The sequence below is a fragment of the Carassius gibelio genome, chromosome A3, assembly GCF_023724105.1.
Source record: "Carassius gibelio isolate Cgi1373 ecotype wild population from Czech Republic chromosome A3, carGib1.2-hapl.c, whole genome shotgun sequence".
In the NCBI taxonomy this organism is placed as follows: domain Eukaryota; kingdom Metazoa; phylum Chordata; class Actinopteri; order Cypriniformes; family Cyprinidae; genus Carassius; species Carassius gibelio.
Window position 1 is genome coordinate 5,488,878 of NC_068373.1, and position 18,225 is coordinate 5,507,102.

The window sequence follows — 18,225 nt, forward strand, 5'->3', positions numbered from 1 at the left end:
GCTTGCATCAATTTTATTTTTATGGGGGCTGTATATAGATGCCATATATATCATGATGCCTCATCGCTGTGGCATTATCATACACACCACCACTGATGTTTGAAGATTTATAATGCCTGTAATTGCACGGTGTATGGTAGATGTCAAATTGTTCATACATTTTGTTCTAATTATTTGTGTACTGTGTGTTGTGTCTGACAGGTTACAGGTCCCTCAGTTTTACGGCTTTAAATCATCGTCACCAGGTGAATATATATAAGCGATGAGGTGGCACGCTCCTCAGCAGGCCAGCGGTTTATGCTTGTGGTAAGTCACTAACCAATAGTCTTATTGAATAGTGCTATTTTGAATAAATGTAAATGTATATGACAATTAATCTAGTATAGCTTTTGTACTATGTTAACATTTGAAATTCTGTATTGTGGAACTGCTAATAATGTCACTTTGGATAAAAGGGCTTGTTAGTATTGTGTGTCTTGACGTTAATAATCACCATTAATACATTACTCTCATAGGACACAAAAGAAACAATGCACAATTCAACATTTACAGTGAAATCAGGTGAGGTCAGTATTGCAGTTATTCAGAAAACTGCTACAAGCTGAGTAAATAAAGGCTAAATATTTTTTTGGAAACAGATATGAGTGAAGTATATTAAAGCTCAATATTTGTCGATGACTCAGAGCGGAAGGTGTCTGATCAGTACCTCACATTTCCTTCATGAGTGTAGATTGCTAGTAGCCCTCTTGTTATACATTGTTAACACAATACCTGGAAGCTATTGGCTGGCTTTGGTCCAGTGCAAGCAAAGGTGAAATCATTTCCAACATTAACAAATCAGATTTGAGGATGCAGGTCCCTTTTGATGTGGGACAGACGCAGGGCTAGATGTAAGCGGAAGAGAAGACAGGTGATTGGTTGGATACTTATGCAGGTTGAAGTATTTATACAGCTCGTGTAATTATTTTGCTTGACTACTTGTAGAAGTTCTTCACATGTTCATTCTCCGCAAATCAGGCGGACTGTTTTAATCTTGGAGCTCCACTTACAAACTGACTTGTGTTTTCTCATGGACAGCTCTTCTAATTCAGGAAACATGACGACAAAGAAAGACCTTGAAGCCATCGAGAACCAGATATCCACCATTCAGGTTAGCTCCCATGAAGAGACGGTCGATCCGGTACTTGCCCATGGAGGGTTCAAAACAATGGAGCAGAGACGCAACTGGGGATGGCTTCTGTCTGGATTCATCTCCTTAAACATCCTGCTCCTGGGAATCGCCATCGTGAGCGGGAGCGTCTTCAACAAGGTCCAGATCACCTCTTCTCATCTCCTGATTTTCCTCATCTTCCTCGTCATTCTCACCACCATATGGATGGTTTACTACAAAATCCATACTTCCAGGGTATGCAATGCAGTGCTCTACAAAGACAGCCATGCTGGACCAATTTGGCTGAGAGGTAAGTCTTCATTTGTATGATCAAAAATGGCCATCAGAAATGGCTTTTGAATCAAATTCCACACTAAATCTGAATTTCTGAAATTAATTCTGGGTTTTCGCTGTGATGCTGTAAAATCTCGTTTACTTTGTAGACGTCTACAGTAGTCTGAAGTCTTTATATTCTGCTTCTGTATTTATCAGGTGGACTGGTTCTTTTTGGCATCTGCAGTGTAATCATGGATATTTTTAAGATTGTTTATTACGTGGGTCGTAAAGACTGCGAGTCGCCGGTGAAGATAGCCTTCCCTGTTGTGCAAGCTCTGTTTGTCATTGTGCAGGTAGGTTCAAACTTTATATAAAGAATGGTTTTGTTTTAGTTGTTCTCGTATTTCTAGATCATTTAAATATATTCTCTTCCATATTCCAGACGTACGTCCTCTGGGTTCATGCAAAAGACTGCGTGCAGATACAGAAGATCATCACAGGGTGAGTTCTAGGACGTTATGCAGACATTGGTTATTATTGTCTGCTTTTGTCAATTTATTTCCTGGTCTTGACAGTCAGGAAAATGAATTAATTGTAAAATCTGTCAAATGTAGGCAAATGATCAAACGCTTTTTCAGAACTGTAAATGAAAAGAGTTGTTTGTAACCGCCCGTTGGCTGTAGATCTGTATGACGTCTCAGTGTGAAGCAATGAGCATACAAGTTAGCTCAAGGAAATGTTTGCCCGACTGAAGGTTTGATGTGCATTGACTGTTGTGTTGAGTGTACACTTCTATGAAACATGGCTGCTTGCATTACTGTATAGTGATATTTACTCTCTGATTGCAGTTGTGGTCTGATGTTGACGCTGTCTACAAACCTCACGGTGTGGATGATGGCGGTGACAGAGGAGTCGCTCCATCAAACAGTGGCTCCAGTCAACCCTTCATCCAACATTTCTTCAAACGGCGGTCACAGATCCAATGTCACATCACAAGGTGCTTAACATCAGTGAACCACATTGCACATTGCAAGTTGTGTATATTGACAAGTGTTGATGTCTTTGTGTAGATAGCAGTCAAGCTGCCCAACATTAGCCATGAGGCTTGGCTTCCAATCATCAGCCAAACTGCAATTTTCACATTAAAAGCATCATTGCATCCCTGCATCATTATACTTCATTTTAAGAGCATTGCATTGACTTACTCTGTTGTCTTTCTCTCAGGCCGCTCTGGAAACAGTGAATGTAAATGTATTCATGACATGTGCGATGTCTTTGAGAAGGCCTACTTCTACCTGTATCCCTTCAACATCGAGTACAGCCTCTTTGCATCAGCCATGTCCTACGTCATGTGGAAAAACATTGGTCGCCAGATGGATGAACACCACAGCCACAATCTGCACTTCAGTCTGTGGGACGTTCTGATTGGTCCGGTTGCTGGTCTGATCATTCTGGTGGCGGGCCTGGCTACGTTTGTGATGTACGAAGTGGATGTGGCCAAGGAGGATCCGAAAAAGAAGGAGGAAGCTCTGATAATGCATTACACCATGAACATAGTCGCCCTCCTTCTGATGTCCATTGCAACTCTGGTTGGTTGTATAATCTTCCGGATGGATAAGAGGGATCCGGTGTCTGCGAAGAGCCCTACGCGGAGTCTGGACGTGGGACTGATTGTGGGATCGTCCCTGGGCCAGTACCTCATTTATTACTTCTCTATAGTAGCTCTTCTGGCATCAGGAGTCCAGGGGCACGTAAATAGGCTGGACCTGACCAATTCTATTCTGACTGTGATCCAGTTGTGCCTACAGAATGCCTTCCTCATCAAGGGCCTCCATCGGGAGCCTTTCAAAGAGACGGAGACTGCCTCCGTCTTCACCAACGTCATGGCTGTAAGAGAAAGAGACCTGGAAAGACGGAGCAGCTCTATCGTCCCAGCTCACACGCTTCCCATGCCGTTGAAGTTGCTTCAGGGTCAACTCCCCTGGAAGAGGAGGATCCTGAAGGAGATCTGCACCTTCCTGCTATTCTGCAATGTCATTGTACGTATCCGACTCCTTATTCTTTATTGAGTTTATTGGGGAAGGGTTGCACAGGGGTGGAACGTTTCCAGGAACATTCCAAAATGTTTGGAAGCTTTACATATTTTGGAATCTTCAAAAAAATTTTGACAAAATATGTAGCCAATTTGCAACCCTAGTTAGAGGGCATGCATACAGGATAAATTCTTGCTTAGTTTTTTTCGTATGGTTGGTTAATGGTTTTATTAACATACTCATGCATCGGATTAACTTCTATCACATTATTATTATTATTTATTGCTCATCACATAAAAAAATCAGAAGAAGCTGGGAGTGGAGTAAGCACCTTGATTATTAATGATCAATGGTTGTCTTGTTTGCCTTAATTTTGTGGTTGTTACTGTTGACAAGCCTGGCATTAAAAAGCCACTTCAAATCCAATGCTTACTGTTCCTTTCTAAATGCATCCTATGTGTGTATAACTCCTAGATTTCTATGTCTGGGTCAGAGATTCGTTTTAAATCTAATTGTGTACATTGCATTTGTGTCTTGTAGCTTTGGATTATTTCAGCCTTTGGAGCCCGGCCTCAGTTTGACAACACCGTTGGATCAGACATATTTGAATTCCAAACGTGGGCAGCAGTTGTGAATATTGGAATGCCATTTGGGATCTTCTACCGAATGCACTCAGTGGCTAGTCTGTTTGAGGTGTGCCTCATCTCGTAAATCAACGGACCACTCAAGAACTGTACAAGTTTATGCACACATCTTTGTAAAATAGAGATATTTTTATAGTGTCTTTTTGTTTATTTGAAAGAGAATTTGTATTATTTTTACTAAATTTGTATTGTATAATACAACGATATGTTAGTGTGTTGAGTGTGTCTAGACCATCTTTTTAAATATGAGAATGATACCACAGTATCATTTGAAACATGGCCTAATCCTGTTACAGGCATTTGACTGTTAGCAGTGCAGTGAAATCCCCTGGAAGCAGTACCAGAGATCCACCTTTTCATTAGCACCTGTGAATTCCCAATTTCTGTTTATTCTGGTCACTGTGTACCCAGATTAAAATGAGCAAACATATTGCTGTACTCTCTGTTTTTTTAATGCTTTTGTTCCTTATGGTGAAATGAGGTCTGAACTGGAAACATGACACAAAGACAACTGTGTTTTTGTACTCTACATCCTCTCAGTATATTTGGATGATTATTGCACAAGTACACAAAACATTAAAATACATGTACAAATGCAATGTCTTGATCTGTTCCACAAGCACGCAAATGAAGAAAAACATTCTGGTTACAGTCCTCGGCACTTTAAACAATATGATGAACATATTCAGAAATTCAGTAACCGCAAGCTTATTGGTCAACATTAGATAGTTTCATATATTTCACATATATTAGACATCGTTTCTAATTTAAACATCAAGCAATATTTACAGTATCTCATTAGTAAAACGGATATGCCGACAAAAATAGAGATATTGCTATACCATCAAACAACTGCTATATAATACTTTGAAAACAATTTTTTTTTTCTTTTTTTTACACTTTCGTGATGTATATGAATACTGGTGCAGTTAATCTAAACCAGCTTTTGATATTTCCTCTTAATTTTCCTTCCAGTTAGTCTTCATACCTGACATAACTACAGTGAAATTTGGGAGTATGTATGCAAACATTCTAACAGATAACAAAAAAAGAGGATTTATCAAGATCGCCCTCTTGTGGTCATAATACAATCGAGATGCTTTTTCCAATGCTTCTTATCTAACAACTTCCTATCAATTTTTCATAAGGTTCTCTATACTATAAATAGCAATCCTTCTTATAACAAGCACCAACAAGTTCCTATAAAAACCACAGTGAGAGAGTTTCACATATCCAGGCTGCCTAAGCTGCTAACCACAGTATGCCTTTACTATCAGAGCGCATGATTTATATTTAGACACTTTATCATCTGTACACCAGCCAGGGCAAACAGACCACTGATAGGCCGTCCGGCAGCTATGGGCACTTCTTGTGGATTCTCACAGTCTATGATGTGTCGCCTCTTCTCTAGGGAATGGGTTAAAGCGAAATGACAAGGCAATATGAAGTCTGCGGGCTCTCAGCTCATTCTTACATCCTCTGGATCTCAAAGAGACGCACGTCGGTGTCGTACCAGATGGGAGGATCCACATTACTACCGTGAAAAGACAGAACAATGTTAAACTCTTTAAGTAGTGTGCATTTGTTCCTTCAAAATCCAAAGAAAGTAAAAATTTATAATAATGTTATTTTTTATAATTTGTATTTATTATTATTTATGCTTATTTTTAGGAGCATTATTTTGGGGTGAAAAAAATAGAATGAATGCGCTTTTTTCACAAGATAATCAAATGCCCATGAGTATAAAAAAGTTATACAAAATATCATAGCCTGTTTTGCCTTGAACATATCCAGTACAAATTCCAACAGATAAAATCAAATCTCAAGATGAATTTCAGATTCCTGAATATGTTACATTAAAATACATCTGTCATATTTTCTTGAAATGACAAATTCTTCCCAGAAAAACACCCACTGAGAAAACAGAGAACAAACTGAATGTCATACTAACCGCAGGTAAATGACTCCCCACATGTATGTGCGAAACCACATGGCAGTTCCTGCATTGGCCTGGTATTTCCTGATGAGAATGGGATGGGGCACAGGCAGCAGGCCCACTAGAGTGCCATGCTGAAGAAACTTCAGGATCTCAGATTCATCCGTTAGACCCCTAATTCAAGAAGCAACATTTCACAGCATCAAAACAAACTACAGCACATACATCTATCAATGACTAACTCTCCTCTTACTTGTCAATGCAGATTTTTTCCACTTGTGGCACCAGCACTTGCAACAATCGCATGATGGTCTGCAGTGGGAGTTTGCTCTTCCAGGACAGGACCTGCAATATGAGTCCAGACAACATATTTATTTATTCATACTTGAAATTGTGGTTCTTAGTTGCAATTAAAGTACTGACAGATATTTTTATTTGCAGATGCATATGAGTTTAATTAAAAAAATGTAGTCGGGGACTTGGTTCTATGAGTCGATTGTTGGATGGATTTGGAGATGTGTGGAAATGGAGTGTAGATAGAAGAAAACAAAACTAGAGGTATTTCGTATTGCTTGGCAGGAAAGTATACTATCCTACAGAAAAGCATTAAAAGCTGCTAGATCTGATTATTTTTCGTCTCTTTTAGAAGAAAACAAACATAACCCCAGTTATTAAAACAATACAGTTATTAATACAATACAATATAAATTCCTCATTGTCATTAGGATATGTCCCCAAACCCTTCAAACTGGCAGTTATTAAGCATCTTATCAAAAAACCACAACATGACCCCAAAGAACTAGTTAATTATCTAATATCTCCCTTTTCTATCCAAGATACTATAAAAGTTTGTATCCTCAAAATTATATTCCTTCTTAGAGAAAAATGGTATTTGTGAGGATTTCCAGTCAGGATTTAGAATCTTATTACTGATAATGCTCTCCTTAGACCTGCTCTTATCATCTGATCGTGGTTGTATCTCTCTGTTGCTGTGCTGCGTTCGACACTATTGACCACAATATTCTCTTGAATAGATTAGAAAACGTTGCTGGCATTAATGGAAGTGCATTAGCATGGTTTAAATCATTATCTGACTGTAATCAAATCATTGCAGTGAATGAAGTGATGTCATATCAATCACAAGTGCAGAATGGAGTACATCAAGGCTCAGTACTAGGGCCGTAACATTTCAAGGTTAGATTATTGTAATGCTTTATTGGGTGGTTGTTCTGCACACTTAATAAACAAACTACAGCTAGTCCAAAATGCAGCATCTAGAGTTCTTACTAGAACCAGGAAGTATGACCATATTAGCCCAGTTCTGTCAGCCCTGCACTGGCTTCCTATCAAAACATTGATTTTAAAATATTGCTTATTACTTATAAAGCCATGAATAGTTTAGCACTTCAGTATTTGAACTCCATTAGGGTTAGATGAATGAATGAATTCCATTAGGGTTAGACAACACGTGTCAGGACCTACTCACTGTCATAATAATATTCTAGATTAAATACTATCATATGGAATTGATGTTGATGGTGTTGAAATTCTGTGATGATATCTCAGATCATTATTTTGTTTATACTCCATATAGTTTACGAGTTCACCCTTACATCTAATCTGAAGGCAAATAGTAGGCATATTTTGGCGTGCTGTCCTGGGGGAGGGGTCCGGGCCCGGAGCATAGCCCGAACCCAAATAACTCCCCCTATCCCTAATTTGGGATAAATAGATTAGAAGTGAGGAGTTGGGGTGGAGGAGGGTTGCCGAAAAACTGTCGTGGGACAGGAGGTAGGAAGACTGGATATATATACGCTTGCGTGCTATTTAAGATTATTAGCTAAACGAGATGAACCTGTGCCAAATTGGATGATTATCTGATCGTGCTTCTCCCGAACTTTGTTAATAAAACCACGTTTCACGAGTTCACCCTTACATCTAATCTGAAGGCAAATAGTAGGCATATTTTGGCGTGCTGTCCTGGGGGAGGGGTCCGGGCCCGGAGCATAGCCCGAACCCAAATAACTCCCCAAAAGAAGCTTAAAGACATAGGACAGCAGCCAGAGAGCTAAAATTTAGTCGCCCCCCAAAATATGCGTGTTGGGAAGAAAATGCAGAGCGACCGGGAGAGCCCGTGCAGTGTTCGACGAGAGCTGCAGCTCGCAACGTCTTACCAGCGAGCCCTCCGTGCCGCTTATGGGAGGAGCACGATGCCTGATATCAAGAAATGAGGGACTCTTGCTGCCTCCGAAGGGAGCTGCGGCTCTGCTGCACCGGAAGGGAGAGTCCCTCTTGCGGCTGAGTACGAGGCGCAGTTTGTTGCATCTGATGGAGGGCTCTCACTGCGACTGAAGGGAGCCAGCGACTGTATCCCATCGGGAGGGAGATCCCTGGCCGCCATAGAGTATGCAACATAACTCGGACGGGGGGTTCACACTGCGACCGAAGGGAGCCGTGGGTCTGCTGCACCAGAAGGGAGAGCCCCGTCAGATGCTGAATAGGCAATGAGATTCGAGCCGCGGTTTGGCGCGTCGGATGAAGTGCTCCTAATGCAACCGAAGGGAGCCAGCGGCTGTACCCCATCGGGAGGGAGATCCCTAGCCATCGTTGAGCATGCAACATAACTCAGATGGGGGGGTTCACACTGCGACCGAAGGGAGCTGTGGGTCTGCTGCACCGGAAGAGGAGCCCTAGTCCGATGCTGAGAAGGCAAAGAGACGCGACTGTTGGAGGGACTCCCGCTGCATCCGAAGGGAGCTGCGGCTCTGCTGCACCGGAAGGGGGAGTCCCCCATTGCGGGTTTATGGAGGCACGTTTTTTTTTTTTTGCCTCTGAGGGTTCTCCCAGCCTCCGTAGGGGGTTCGCAACTCTGCAGCAGGAGTGCTGCCCCGGAGGGGAGAGCCCTGATTGACGCTAACTGGAATACGACTGTTGGAGGGACTTTTGCTGCGTCCGAAGGGAGCTGCTGCTCTGCTGCACCGGAAAGGCGAGTCCCCCTTGCGATGCGAGGCATGGCTTGATGCGTCTGATGGAGGGCTCTCACTGCGACCGAAGGGAGCCAGCAGCTCTTTTCCCCCGGGAGGGAGAACGCTGTCCGCCCTTGAGCATGCAACATAACTCAGATGGGGGGTTCAACCTGCGACCGAAGGGAGCCGTGGGTCTGCTGCACCGGAAGGGAGAGCCCCATCAGATGCAGAATAGGCAAGAAGATTCGAGGCACGGTTTGATGCATCGGATGGAGGGCTCCTGCTGCGACCGAAGGGAGCCAGCGGCTGTGTTCCCCCGGGAGGGAGATCCCGGTCCGCCATTGAGCATGCAACATAACTCAGACGGGGGGGTTCACCCTGCGACCGAAGGGAGCCGTGGGTCTGCTGCACCGGTAGGGGAGCCCCGTCCGATACAAAGTAGGCAAGAAAACGCGACTGATGGAGGGACTCTCGCTGCGTCCGAAGGGAGCTGCGGCTCTGCTGCACCGGAAGGGAGAGTCCCCCTTGCGACTGTATACGAGGCTTAATTTGATGCATCGGATGGAGGGCTGTCACAACGACCGAAGGGGGCCTGTGGCTCTGCTGCACCGGGAGGGATAACCCCGTCTGCCGCTGAGCGCGCAGCGCAACTCAATGACAGATGAAAGGCTCACACTGCGACCGAAGGGAGCCACTGCCCAGCTGCACCGGAAGGGAGAGCCCTGTCCGATGCTGAAATAGGCAAGGAGATTGTAACGATGGCTGGAGGGCCCTTACTTTGGTCGAAGAAACGATAACTGAGAGGCTTCTATTATTCAAGTACACAACATGATTTAAGGAGGAATATTTTTTTTTTTTTTTTTTTAAATGTCTGATGAGCAACAACCGAGGGCATCTATCGGATTATGTGAGAGGCCCCTTTTGAGCTGCTTAAGTTTAGGGCTGAAACGATTCCTCGAGTAACGCGATTACAAAAAATGATGTAGGAAAATTCCTCTGCTTCGAAGCCTCTTTTAATTTATTCTAAATCTCACGTCAGGTTCTTTCGCAATGATTTATTGTATTTTTTAAAATGTGACAACGCTTTTTTTTTTTTTTTTTTTTTTTTTTTTTTTTTGTTGTTGGCGGAAGGAGACAAGCGCTGTGTCCGAAAATCACGTACTGCAAGGAGTCAGCAGTGTTTTGATTTGAGGACGTAAAGAGAACGTTGTGGCATGTGTCCATTGCAAGATAGAGCTAGCATACCACAACTAGGGCCCTACAATTTCCGCGATGCAGAAAACGTGGAGGGGATCGCGGAATCCAGTCACAAAAACGGAATTTACAGTTGAACGTGGAATGGCAAAGAACTTGCCAATTATTATTATTATTATTATTTATTTTATTATTAATTTTTTTTTTTTTTTTTTTTTTTTTTTTTTTTTTTTGTTGGCGGAAGGAGACAAGCGCTGCGTCCGAAAATCACGTACTGCAAGGAGTCAGCAGTGTTTTGATTTGAGGACGTAAAGAGAACGTTGTGGCATGTGTCCATTGCAAGATAGAGCTAGCATACCACAACTAGGGCCCTACAATTTCCGCGATGCAGAAAACGTGGAGGGGATCGCGGAATCCAGTCACAAAAACGGAATTTACAGTTGAACGCGGAATGGCAAAGAACTTGCCAATTATTATTATTATTATTATTTATTTTATTATTAATTTTTTTTTTTTTTTTTTTTGAATGAATGAATCAAAATAGGTAATTGCACTTACATCCAATTCACGAATTAATATCTCTAAATATTAAGCCGGAACAGTATTTAAATGTAAATCCTGCATGTTCTGTGTGTCTCTGTTAATGAATGGAGCAGGAGCGCGACTTCCTTTATCACACACACACTGAAGCGCGCGTTACGCTCACGGTAATTTCTGCGTCTGCGGTCTCACTGAATAAGGACTTGAACAACATCTCCAGAACTGCTCTGACAGTCAGTTCATGAGCATTTGACCATTTGATTTAAGTAAAACTAGCATCACATCACATACACAGAACTGAAAAGGTACGTCAACCCGACTAAATAAAAGTCCGGGGTCCTGACATTTTATCCTACCCATCAGATTTACTGTGCATGCGCACATCAGTATAATTAAGCAAAAACACATTTTATTTTATTACTCGATTAATCGATGGATTTTTTTTTTTTTTTTTTTTTTTTTTTTTTTTTTAAGAATACTTGATTACTAATATTTTTAAACCAGAGTCGTTGATGAAAGGAGGGTCCATCGTGAATTTAGATTGGGCGTTCCGGAGTTAGACAAAAGCGAGCCTGATGAGGTTGAATTGGAGAATGGACATAAAATATATATTTTTATTTATTTATTTATTTATTTATTTATTTTTGAGGCTCTTGCGGCAGCGAGAATTGCGGCAGTAGGGAAGGATGGAAAGGGCTCCTGCGGGAGCAGACACTGCTATGGCAGTGGTGAAATATAGGTAGAGGCTCCTGCGGGAGCAGACACTGCTGCGGCAGTGGTGAAATATAGGTAGAGGCTCCTGCGGGAGAAGACACTGCTGCGGCAGTGGTGAAATATAGGTAGAGGCTCCTGCGGGAGCAGACACTGCTGCGGCAGTGGTGAAATATAGGTAGAGGCTCCTGCGGGAGCAGACACTGCTGCGGCAGTGGTGAAATATAGGTAGAGGCTCCTGCGGGAGCAGACACTGCTGCGGCAGTGGTGAAATATAGGTAGAGGCTCCTGCGGGAGCAGACACTGCTGCGGCAGTGGTGAAATATAGGTAGAGGCTCCTGCGGAAGCGGAGACTGCTGCGGCAGTGAGGAAAAAACAGAAAAGGCTCCTGCAGGAGCGGACAATACTGCGGCGGTGGGGAGATATAGAGAAGGCTCCTGCGGGAGCGGACAATGCTGCGGCGGTGGGGAGATACAGAGAAAGCTCCTGCGGAAGGATGGCTGAAGTGAGGATTGACCGTTACAGACAGATAGGGCATGTTAGGAGAGTTAGCTATGGTAGATTAGGAGTTTTAGTGAAAGGGGATGAGCTGGCGTTAGAGGGGTTGGCTGAAGAGGGTTCGAGATAGATATATAAATAAATAAAATAATCGGCCTGACCAATAATAGGTCTTGGTACCCTCTGCCTTCTGGCAAATCTGGAGCTGGAGGCCACTGAACAGAAAAATGGTTAGTAGCATGAGGGAGCGGAAGAGTTGAGGGCGCGTTTACGAATGGAGGCGGCCTCACGTTTGCTTCAGCTGCTGTAGCTGTGGGTCGTGGGAAGGGGCTGGGGTGTGTGATGTCTTGAAGAACCTGTGTAGCCTGCACTGCTAGCAGAAGTAACAGGATGGAAATACTGAGATGTGCAGGCCCGTGTTGCAAGTAAAAGTAGCTTCATGCTTGCTTTGGCTGCAGTAGTTGTTGGCTGATTTGACAATTGCTCAAACCTTGTCTGAATTAATACAGTCCTGTTGGAAAAGCATCTTTTCCTCTTGTTTTGACCTTCGGGCCCTTTTAAACAGCCTCCGGAGCAGATAAATTTGGGATGCTGTTTTCCTGTTGTAGTATGGACTGTGAAAATAGAGGCTTTGAAACAATGTAGCATGTTTAGTTTTATAAACCATTGTACCAATAGACATGTCTATAGCAGTAACGTTAATTGCAGTAATTCAAATTCAAGCCGTTTCTAAAGACATTTACTTTGCATGCTTTTCATATAACAGTCCTAAAAAGACGATAGAAAATTTACTCACACTTGTTGTTCTGCAGCCAAACACGAGGCAGTAGCGTGAAAAATTCTGAATAATCATGCCAGTAAATGGTGAAATATGTCCCTAAATAATTGATCCTGCCGGAATAATTGCATGAAACTTATGTCTGTATCATCTCAGTGAGGTTTAAACATGCACAGTAAAGCAAATGTAATGTCTTTAGACATTTCGGTGTGGATGACAACTCTGCAAAAAGCCTTTGCTTCGTGGTTAAAAAGTGGCATCGTCATCGGACAGAGTTAAGTCATAACGCCGTTTAACAAATTTTGGCGTCTTCATAAGCGCATTCTATATATAACGTCTATTTAAATTGTTCAGATGAGCAAATCACGAGGTTTTCTTGCATGATTAGCATTTTAATTGTTTGGTCAGACGGTTCATATATTGATCTATATATTCACGTTCATAAATCGGGGATTAAACGTGGAATTTATCTTTTGTATGCTAAATATGTAAACAATATGTGCACAGTACCTATAACTGCGCTTTACATTTTGCAAGATTGACATGCTAAATGGCTAACTGACCCGGTTTACTCTCATCAATTTTGTTAAGATAAGATATGTACCAGTTCATTGCGTTTACGAACGACATGTATCCGTTTAATCAACTCGACATGTATACCGGTTTAGTCCTTTCGTTCACGAATGAGAGCTCTCGATCTCTGAGACTCATATGAAACTCGCTCATTGTGGATGACAACTCTGAAAAATTCTTCATGAATGAGTGTAAACTGAGAACGATTCGTTCGCCTAGAAGATTCATTCAAAAAAACGATTCTTTCACGAACGACATGCCACTACAACAACGCACGGTCTTCGCCGCTAGTGGAGGCAGCATCGAACTGCGCCACGGCTGAAAAAGCGAGAGAGGTTTACTGCGCTGAGAACTGGAGCACGGCTGCGATCCAGCATTATAAGAGAGCCCGGTCCTAGTGAGAAAATCGTGTTGTCGAGTGAGGCGAGCTCAAGGATTTGCACGAGCTTTTGGCCACAACGTGTGGCTTGGACGAGAAGAGCAGCTGACGCGATGACGCTTGTTGGTGTTCGGCGGATAGATATCTTCGTCGGAAGGAAGATTGGGCCTGTGATAAGATGACGGACAGAGCGAACCGAATGCTGACAAACGGTCTATGCCGAAAAACTGTCCTGCCGAAAAACTGTCGTGGGACAGGAGGTAGGAAGACTGGATATATATACGCTTGCGTGCTATTTAAGATTATTAGCTAAACGAGATGAACCTGTGCCAAATTGGATGATTATCTGATCGTGCTTCTCCCGAACTTTGTTAATAAAACCACGTTTAAAGGTGCAAATTCAACTCCTTGTTACATATATGGTAGAACCATCACTTCTACCACAAAAGACTGCTTTGTAAATAATCCTCTGGATTTGTCTCAATTCCTCAGCAAATCCAATAGCTCAGAAAAACGTGATGGTATAACAGAAACTATGGACTTTCTCTTTTCTAGCACTTACATACGTTTGCTCCTTTACGCTTACAGAATATTAAGGAAAAAAGTCTGACACCATGGAATAATGAGGACACTTTCACCCTAAAGAGAGCAGCCCGGAAAATGGAGCACAGCTGGAATAAAACAACTTGAGGTATTTTTTACTACATGGAAGGAAAGAACTTCTACATACAGGAAAGTCTTAAAAATTATAGATCTGCTTACATCTATTTCAGAAGAGAACAAACACAACCCCAGGTTTTAACCCTCTGGAGTCTAAGGGTATTTTTGGGGCCTTGAGAAGTTTTGTCATGCCCTGACATTTGTGCTTTTTTCAGTTTCTTATAAATATCTAAATGGGTAAAGTCTAATATCACTGTAATCAGCACAAACTGGGCTATAATAATATGTGAAACCCATGCATGTACATGATTGTATTTTTGAGAAAAAAAATGTTATGCATGGTTAGTGAAAAACTAAAAATGTTAAATCACTTGCATAAGGCAATAAAACACATACATAAAATTGGTTGCCGGAAAAGTTGAGAACTGGAGCTTGTAGCCTAGAATTTTTCTTTCTGATTGATGTGAAAATCATCTTGTTTACTCACTCACAGAAAACAATATATTGATTTAAATTTTCTAAAACACTTTTTGTTGGTAAAAGTCATATGCGAGTAGGCGTCAACTATCATGAATATCATTGTGATTTACACCTGAGAAGACAAAGGCCCGCATAATGAGCTGCATAATGAGCCTCTCATTCAACTGTGCCACTCTGAGGGAGGACTTACAAGAAAGAGAACAAAATAAAAGTATATAATTTTATGTTTGTAGTTTATTAAGAATATATTTAATTATCCCACAACATAAATTTTTTGGCATCCTTTCTCTAGTCACACAATCCTTCAGAAATCCTTTTAACAATCTTATTTTCTACCAAATAAACCCCATTTATTATCATCATTATTATTATTATTATTTTTTATTATTAATGTTGAAAATAGCTGATAATATTTTTCAGGTTTTTTTAGGGGGAATAAATCGAAAGAACTGCATTGTTTTTACATTTGTTAGAGTTATCTCTATTTGTCACATTTATATTATTTACATCAAGCTCTTGAATGGTATAGTATTGTATATTGTTAATGAAACTTCATAATGTTTCACTTGATTATACATTTAGTCAGGAATTATAGTTTGGAAAAAGTATTTGGAAAAAGTCTAACTAGTAAAATGTTTACACGTTATGTGAAAACTAGTACAAATAAATAAAAAGAGACTTACTCATGTTTATGATCTCTGCTGAATAAAGTGCTTCATTCAGGAAATCCATTTCTCAAATCCTCAACCACATCACATCTTTTTGGGGTGAATTATGTCTTAGTCCTCTCATCGCGAAGCAAACAGTAAAATAAAATAAAAACTTGAAGAATAGTCTGGCTGCTTTTTCTTCTGTGTGGGCGTATTCAAGCCGCGCTTCAGTTTGAATCTGAATAGCGCGTTCAGCGCGGGGGCGTGGTCACATTAGATATAATGAGCGGAGATATGAAAAACAGACATTGCGTTGTTTTCATATGGATTACTTTATCTCAGAATATTTGTTTTCGGCAGCACTTGTTTAGTTTAAAAGTAGACATTCCAGGCTTTCTATAGATATCTCTCTCATGTCTCTTCGTTGAGTATTCACGGAGTTACAGTTCATTTTAATGAAATGTTTGTACATGACGATCAGTGGAGACAAAGACTGTAGACGCGCACCTTGTTTGTTATCTTTATTTTATAAGTGCACAAAGGTTTTTTGTTATTATGTCTGTATCCAAAAAAAACTAGACCCTTTACAGATTCGATTGATGTATTGCTCTTATCTGTACGATTAAAACTGAGAGTGTAATTTAAGTTCTTTTCGGGGTTATCAGGTGAAAATGACTCAAAACGCATATATGCGTTAATCGACTCGAAAGGGTTAATCAATACAGCGGCTACAGCCTAGCAATAATGACTTTATTAACTTATTTATTTCCATTTGTGGATTAATGCGTATTTGAGATGCGAACCGTTTAAAATGATTCAGTTCGATTTGGTGAACTGAATGTGATTCGTTCGCGAACCGGATATCACAGACTGCTTTGATTTGAATTCTTTCTCACAACAGACACGGAAGAGAAGACAATGCTGAATAAAGTCGTCGTTTTTGCTATTTTTGGACCAAAATGTATTTTCGATGCTTCAAAAAATTCCAACGGACCCTCTGATGCCACATGGACTACTTTGATTATGTTTTCTTACCTTTCTGGACATGGGCAGTATACCGTACACACAGCTTCAATGGAGGGACTGAGAGCTCTCAGACTAAGGGCCCTATCTTGCACCCAGCGCAATTGACTTTGTACACCAACGCATGTGTCATTCCTATTTTGCACCCGCGCAAAGCGCGCTTTTCCCTCCACAGAAGCACCTCGCTAAACTAGTGAATTAACTTGCGCTCCCTGGGCGGTTCAGCGCAAAAAAGGAGGCGTGTTCCGGCGCAAACAATCCCTGGTGCTATTTTGCTGTTCCATTAAACAATTGCGCCACTGACCAGAAAAAACCTAGTCTAAAGTCAGTGGCGTGTTGCGCATTGTTCATTATGCTATTTTAAGGGCGCATGCTTGACCATAATGTATAGCGTGCACAACGCGCATACACTTTGCTCATGTAATCTACACAGATGCAACAGTTATTTTTGCAAATCATAAATTGTTACACTAAAAAAAAATTAACACATGAGATGACGGAAATCATTGTGGTGTGCCACGAAGATGTGGAAAAATAGGCATAAATCTAGCTTACAAATTATTCCGGCTAATTGTAGTAATTAAGGATCAGACCTGTTTGCCCAATAGTGGCAAGACATATATGTATATAAGGACATCTGAGAAATTGGTTTGTCCGTCAAGAACCAGGAAAAAAAATCGATGAAACAATTGTGGCTATTTCCTCCCACGCCTGTTTAACCGACGCTATTTTGGGTGGGTTTCTCCCATCCCCATACAACACAATTTCTCTGTATTTCACTGCTCTTACAAGAACATCAGTCTCCTCGGCTGTGAACCGCTCCTGGCGTGCGCCTAGTAAATACGCCATAATAATAGCAATCCATAATGGAACTTGCGCACCTGCTTTTAAAGGGAATGTTGGATGATGCTCTGATTGGTTTATTTCACGTTACGCCCAAACCACACCTATGAATAATGAAGCTACTTCAGACCAACCCATTTTAGATTTGCGCCGGGCGCAAGAGCCATTTATCCCGCCGGGAAAATAGCAACAGCGCCGAGACCCGCCCACAAAGTTACTTGCGCTTCGCGCTTTGACACTTGCGTTTCAGATCATTAAAATAGGGCCCTAAATCTAAAATATCTTAAACTGTGTTCCTAAGATAAAAGGAGGCCTTACATGTTTGGAACAGCATAAGAGTGAGTTATTAATGACATAATTTTCATTTTTGGGTGAACTAACCCTTTAAACTGATAAACTTACTGTTTTCTATTGTCCTCTCGCATTATCAGCACACATTTGAACTGACACATAAAGCTGCTTTGGCACCGGTATTGTATAAAGTGCTATATATTTAAAGGTGACTTGAATAAAACAGGTTACACGCTCATTGCATGTTGTACTTGCTCAATATGTGTTATTAACCTGTTAAGAAGTTTAAGGGTTTACAAATGTAGTGTGTGAAATTTCAAATCCCAACCCAGGAGCCAGAGTAAAGTATGAATTATTTTTAACATGTTATAAGATAAACACATTTTATTATAGGACTAAGATTACCAAAAAAATTATGTCATTATTTAATCACCCAATGTTGTTTCAAGCCTGTATGCTGTTCAGTGTTGGGTATAGTTACTTTGGAAAGTAGTTAATTAGGTTACAACGTTACCATCAATTAAAAGTAATCAGTTATGATACAGCGTTACCTATTCATAAAAGTAACGTGTTAGAGTACTCATGCGTTACCAAAAATTA

The 18,225-nt window shown here is 41.2% G+C and overlaps 2 protein-coding genes across 2 annotated transcripts in view; one reads left to right on the plus strand and one right to left on the minus strand.

Moving 5' to 3' along the window:
• The first annotated feature begins 199 nt into the window (after positions 1-199).
• Positions 200-4,605, plus strand: LOC127944346 (proton channel OTOP2-like). The gene is made up of 7 exons (XM_052540226.1): positions 200-306; positions 1,078-1,460; positions 1,643-1,779; positions 1,869-1,927; positions 2,275-2,423; positions 2,651-3,465; positions 4,000-4,605. The coding sequence occupies exons 1-7, from the start codon at positions 263-265 to the stop codon at positions 4,168-4,170; spliced, it is 1,758 nt and encodes a 585-aa protein (XP_052396186.1). The 5' UTR covers positions 200-262; the 3' UTR covers positions 4,171-4,605.
• Positions 4,606-4,619: 14 nt separating this feature from the next.
• LOC127944320 (protein HID1) overlaps positions 4,620-18,225 on the minus strand; it is a 30,272-nt gene continuing 16,666 nt past the window's right edge. Inside the window, exons 17-19 of the mRNA XM_052540208.1 lie at positions 6,293-6,384; positions 6,055-6,213; positions 4,620-5,637 (exon numbers count right to left, since the gene is read on the minus strand). Coding sequence (XP_052396168.1) covers positions 5,574-5,637; positions 6,055-6,213; positions 6,293-6,384 — 315 coding nt within the window. The 3' untranslated portion in view covers positions 4,620-5,573. The remainder of the gene's footprint in view (positions 5,638-6,054; positions 6,214-6,292; positions 6,385-18,225) is intronic.

Coding starts and splice junctions, on each gene's coding strand:
- LOC127944346 (XM_052540226.1), top strand. CDS start 263: ATGAGGTGGCACGCTCCTCAGCAGGCCAGCGGTTTATGCTTGTG. Junction 1,928..2,274: donor ATACAGAAGATCATCACAGG/GTGAGTTCTAGG, acceptor CTCTGATTGCAG/TTGTGGTCTGATGTTGACGC. Junction 2,424..2,650: donor ATCCAATGTCACATCACAAG/GTGCTTAACATC, acceptor TCTTTCTCTCAG/GCCGCTCTGGAAACAGTGAA.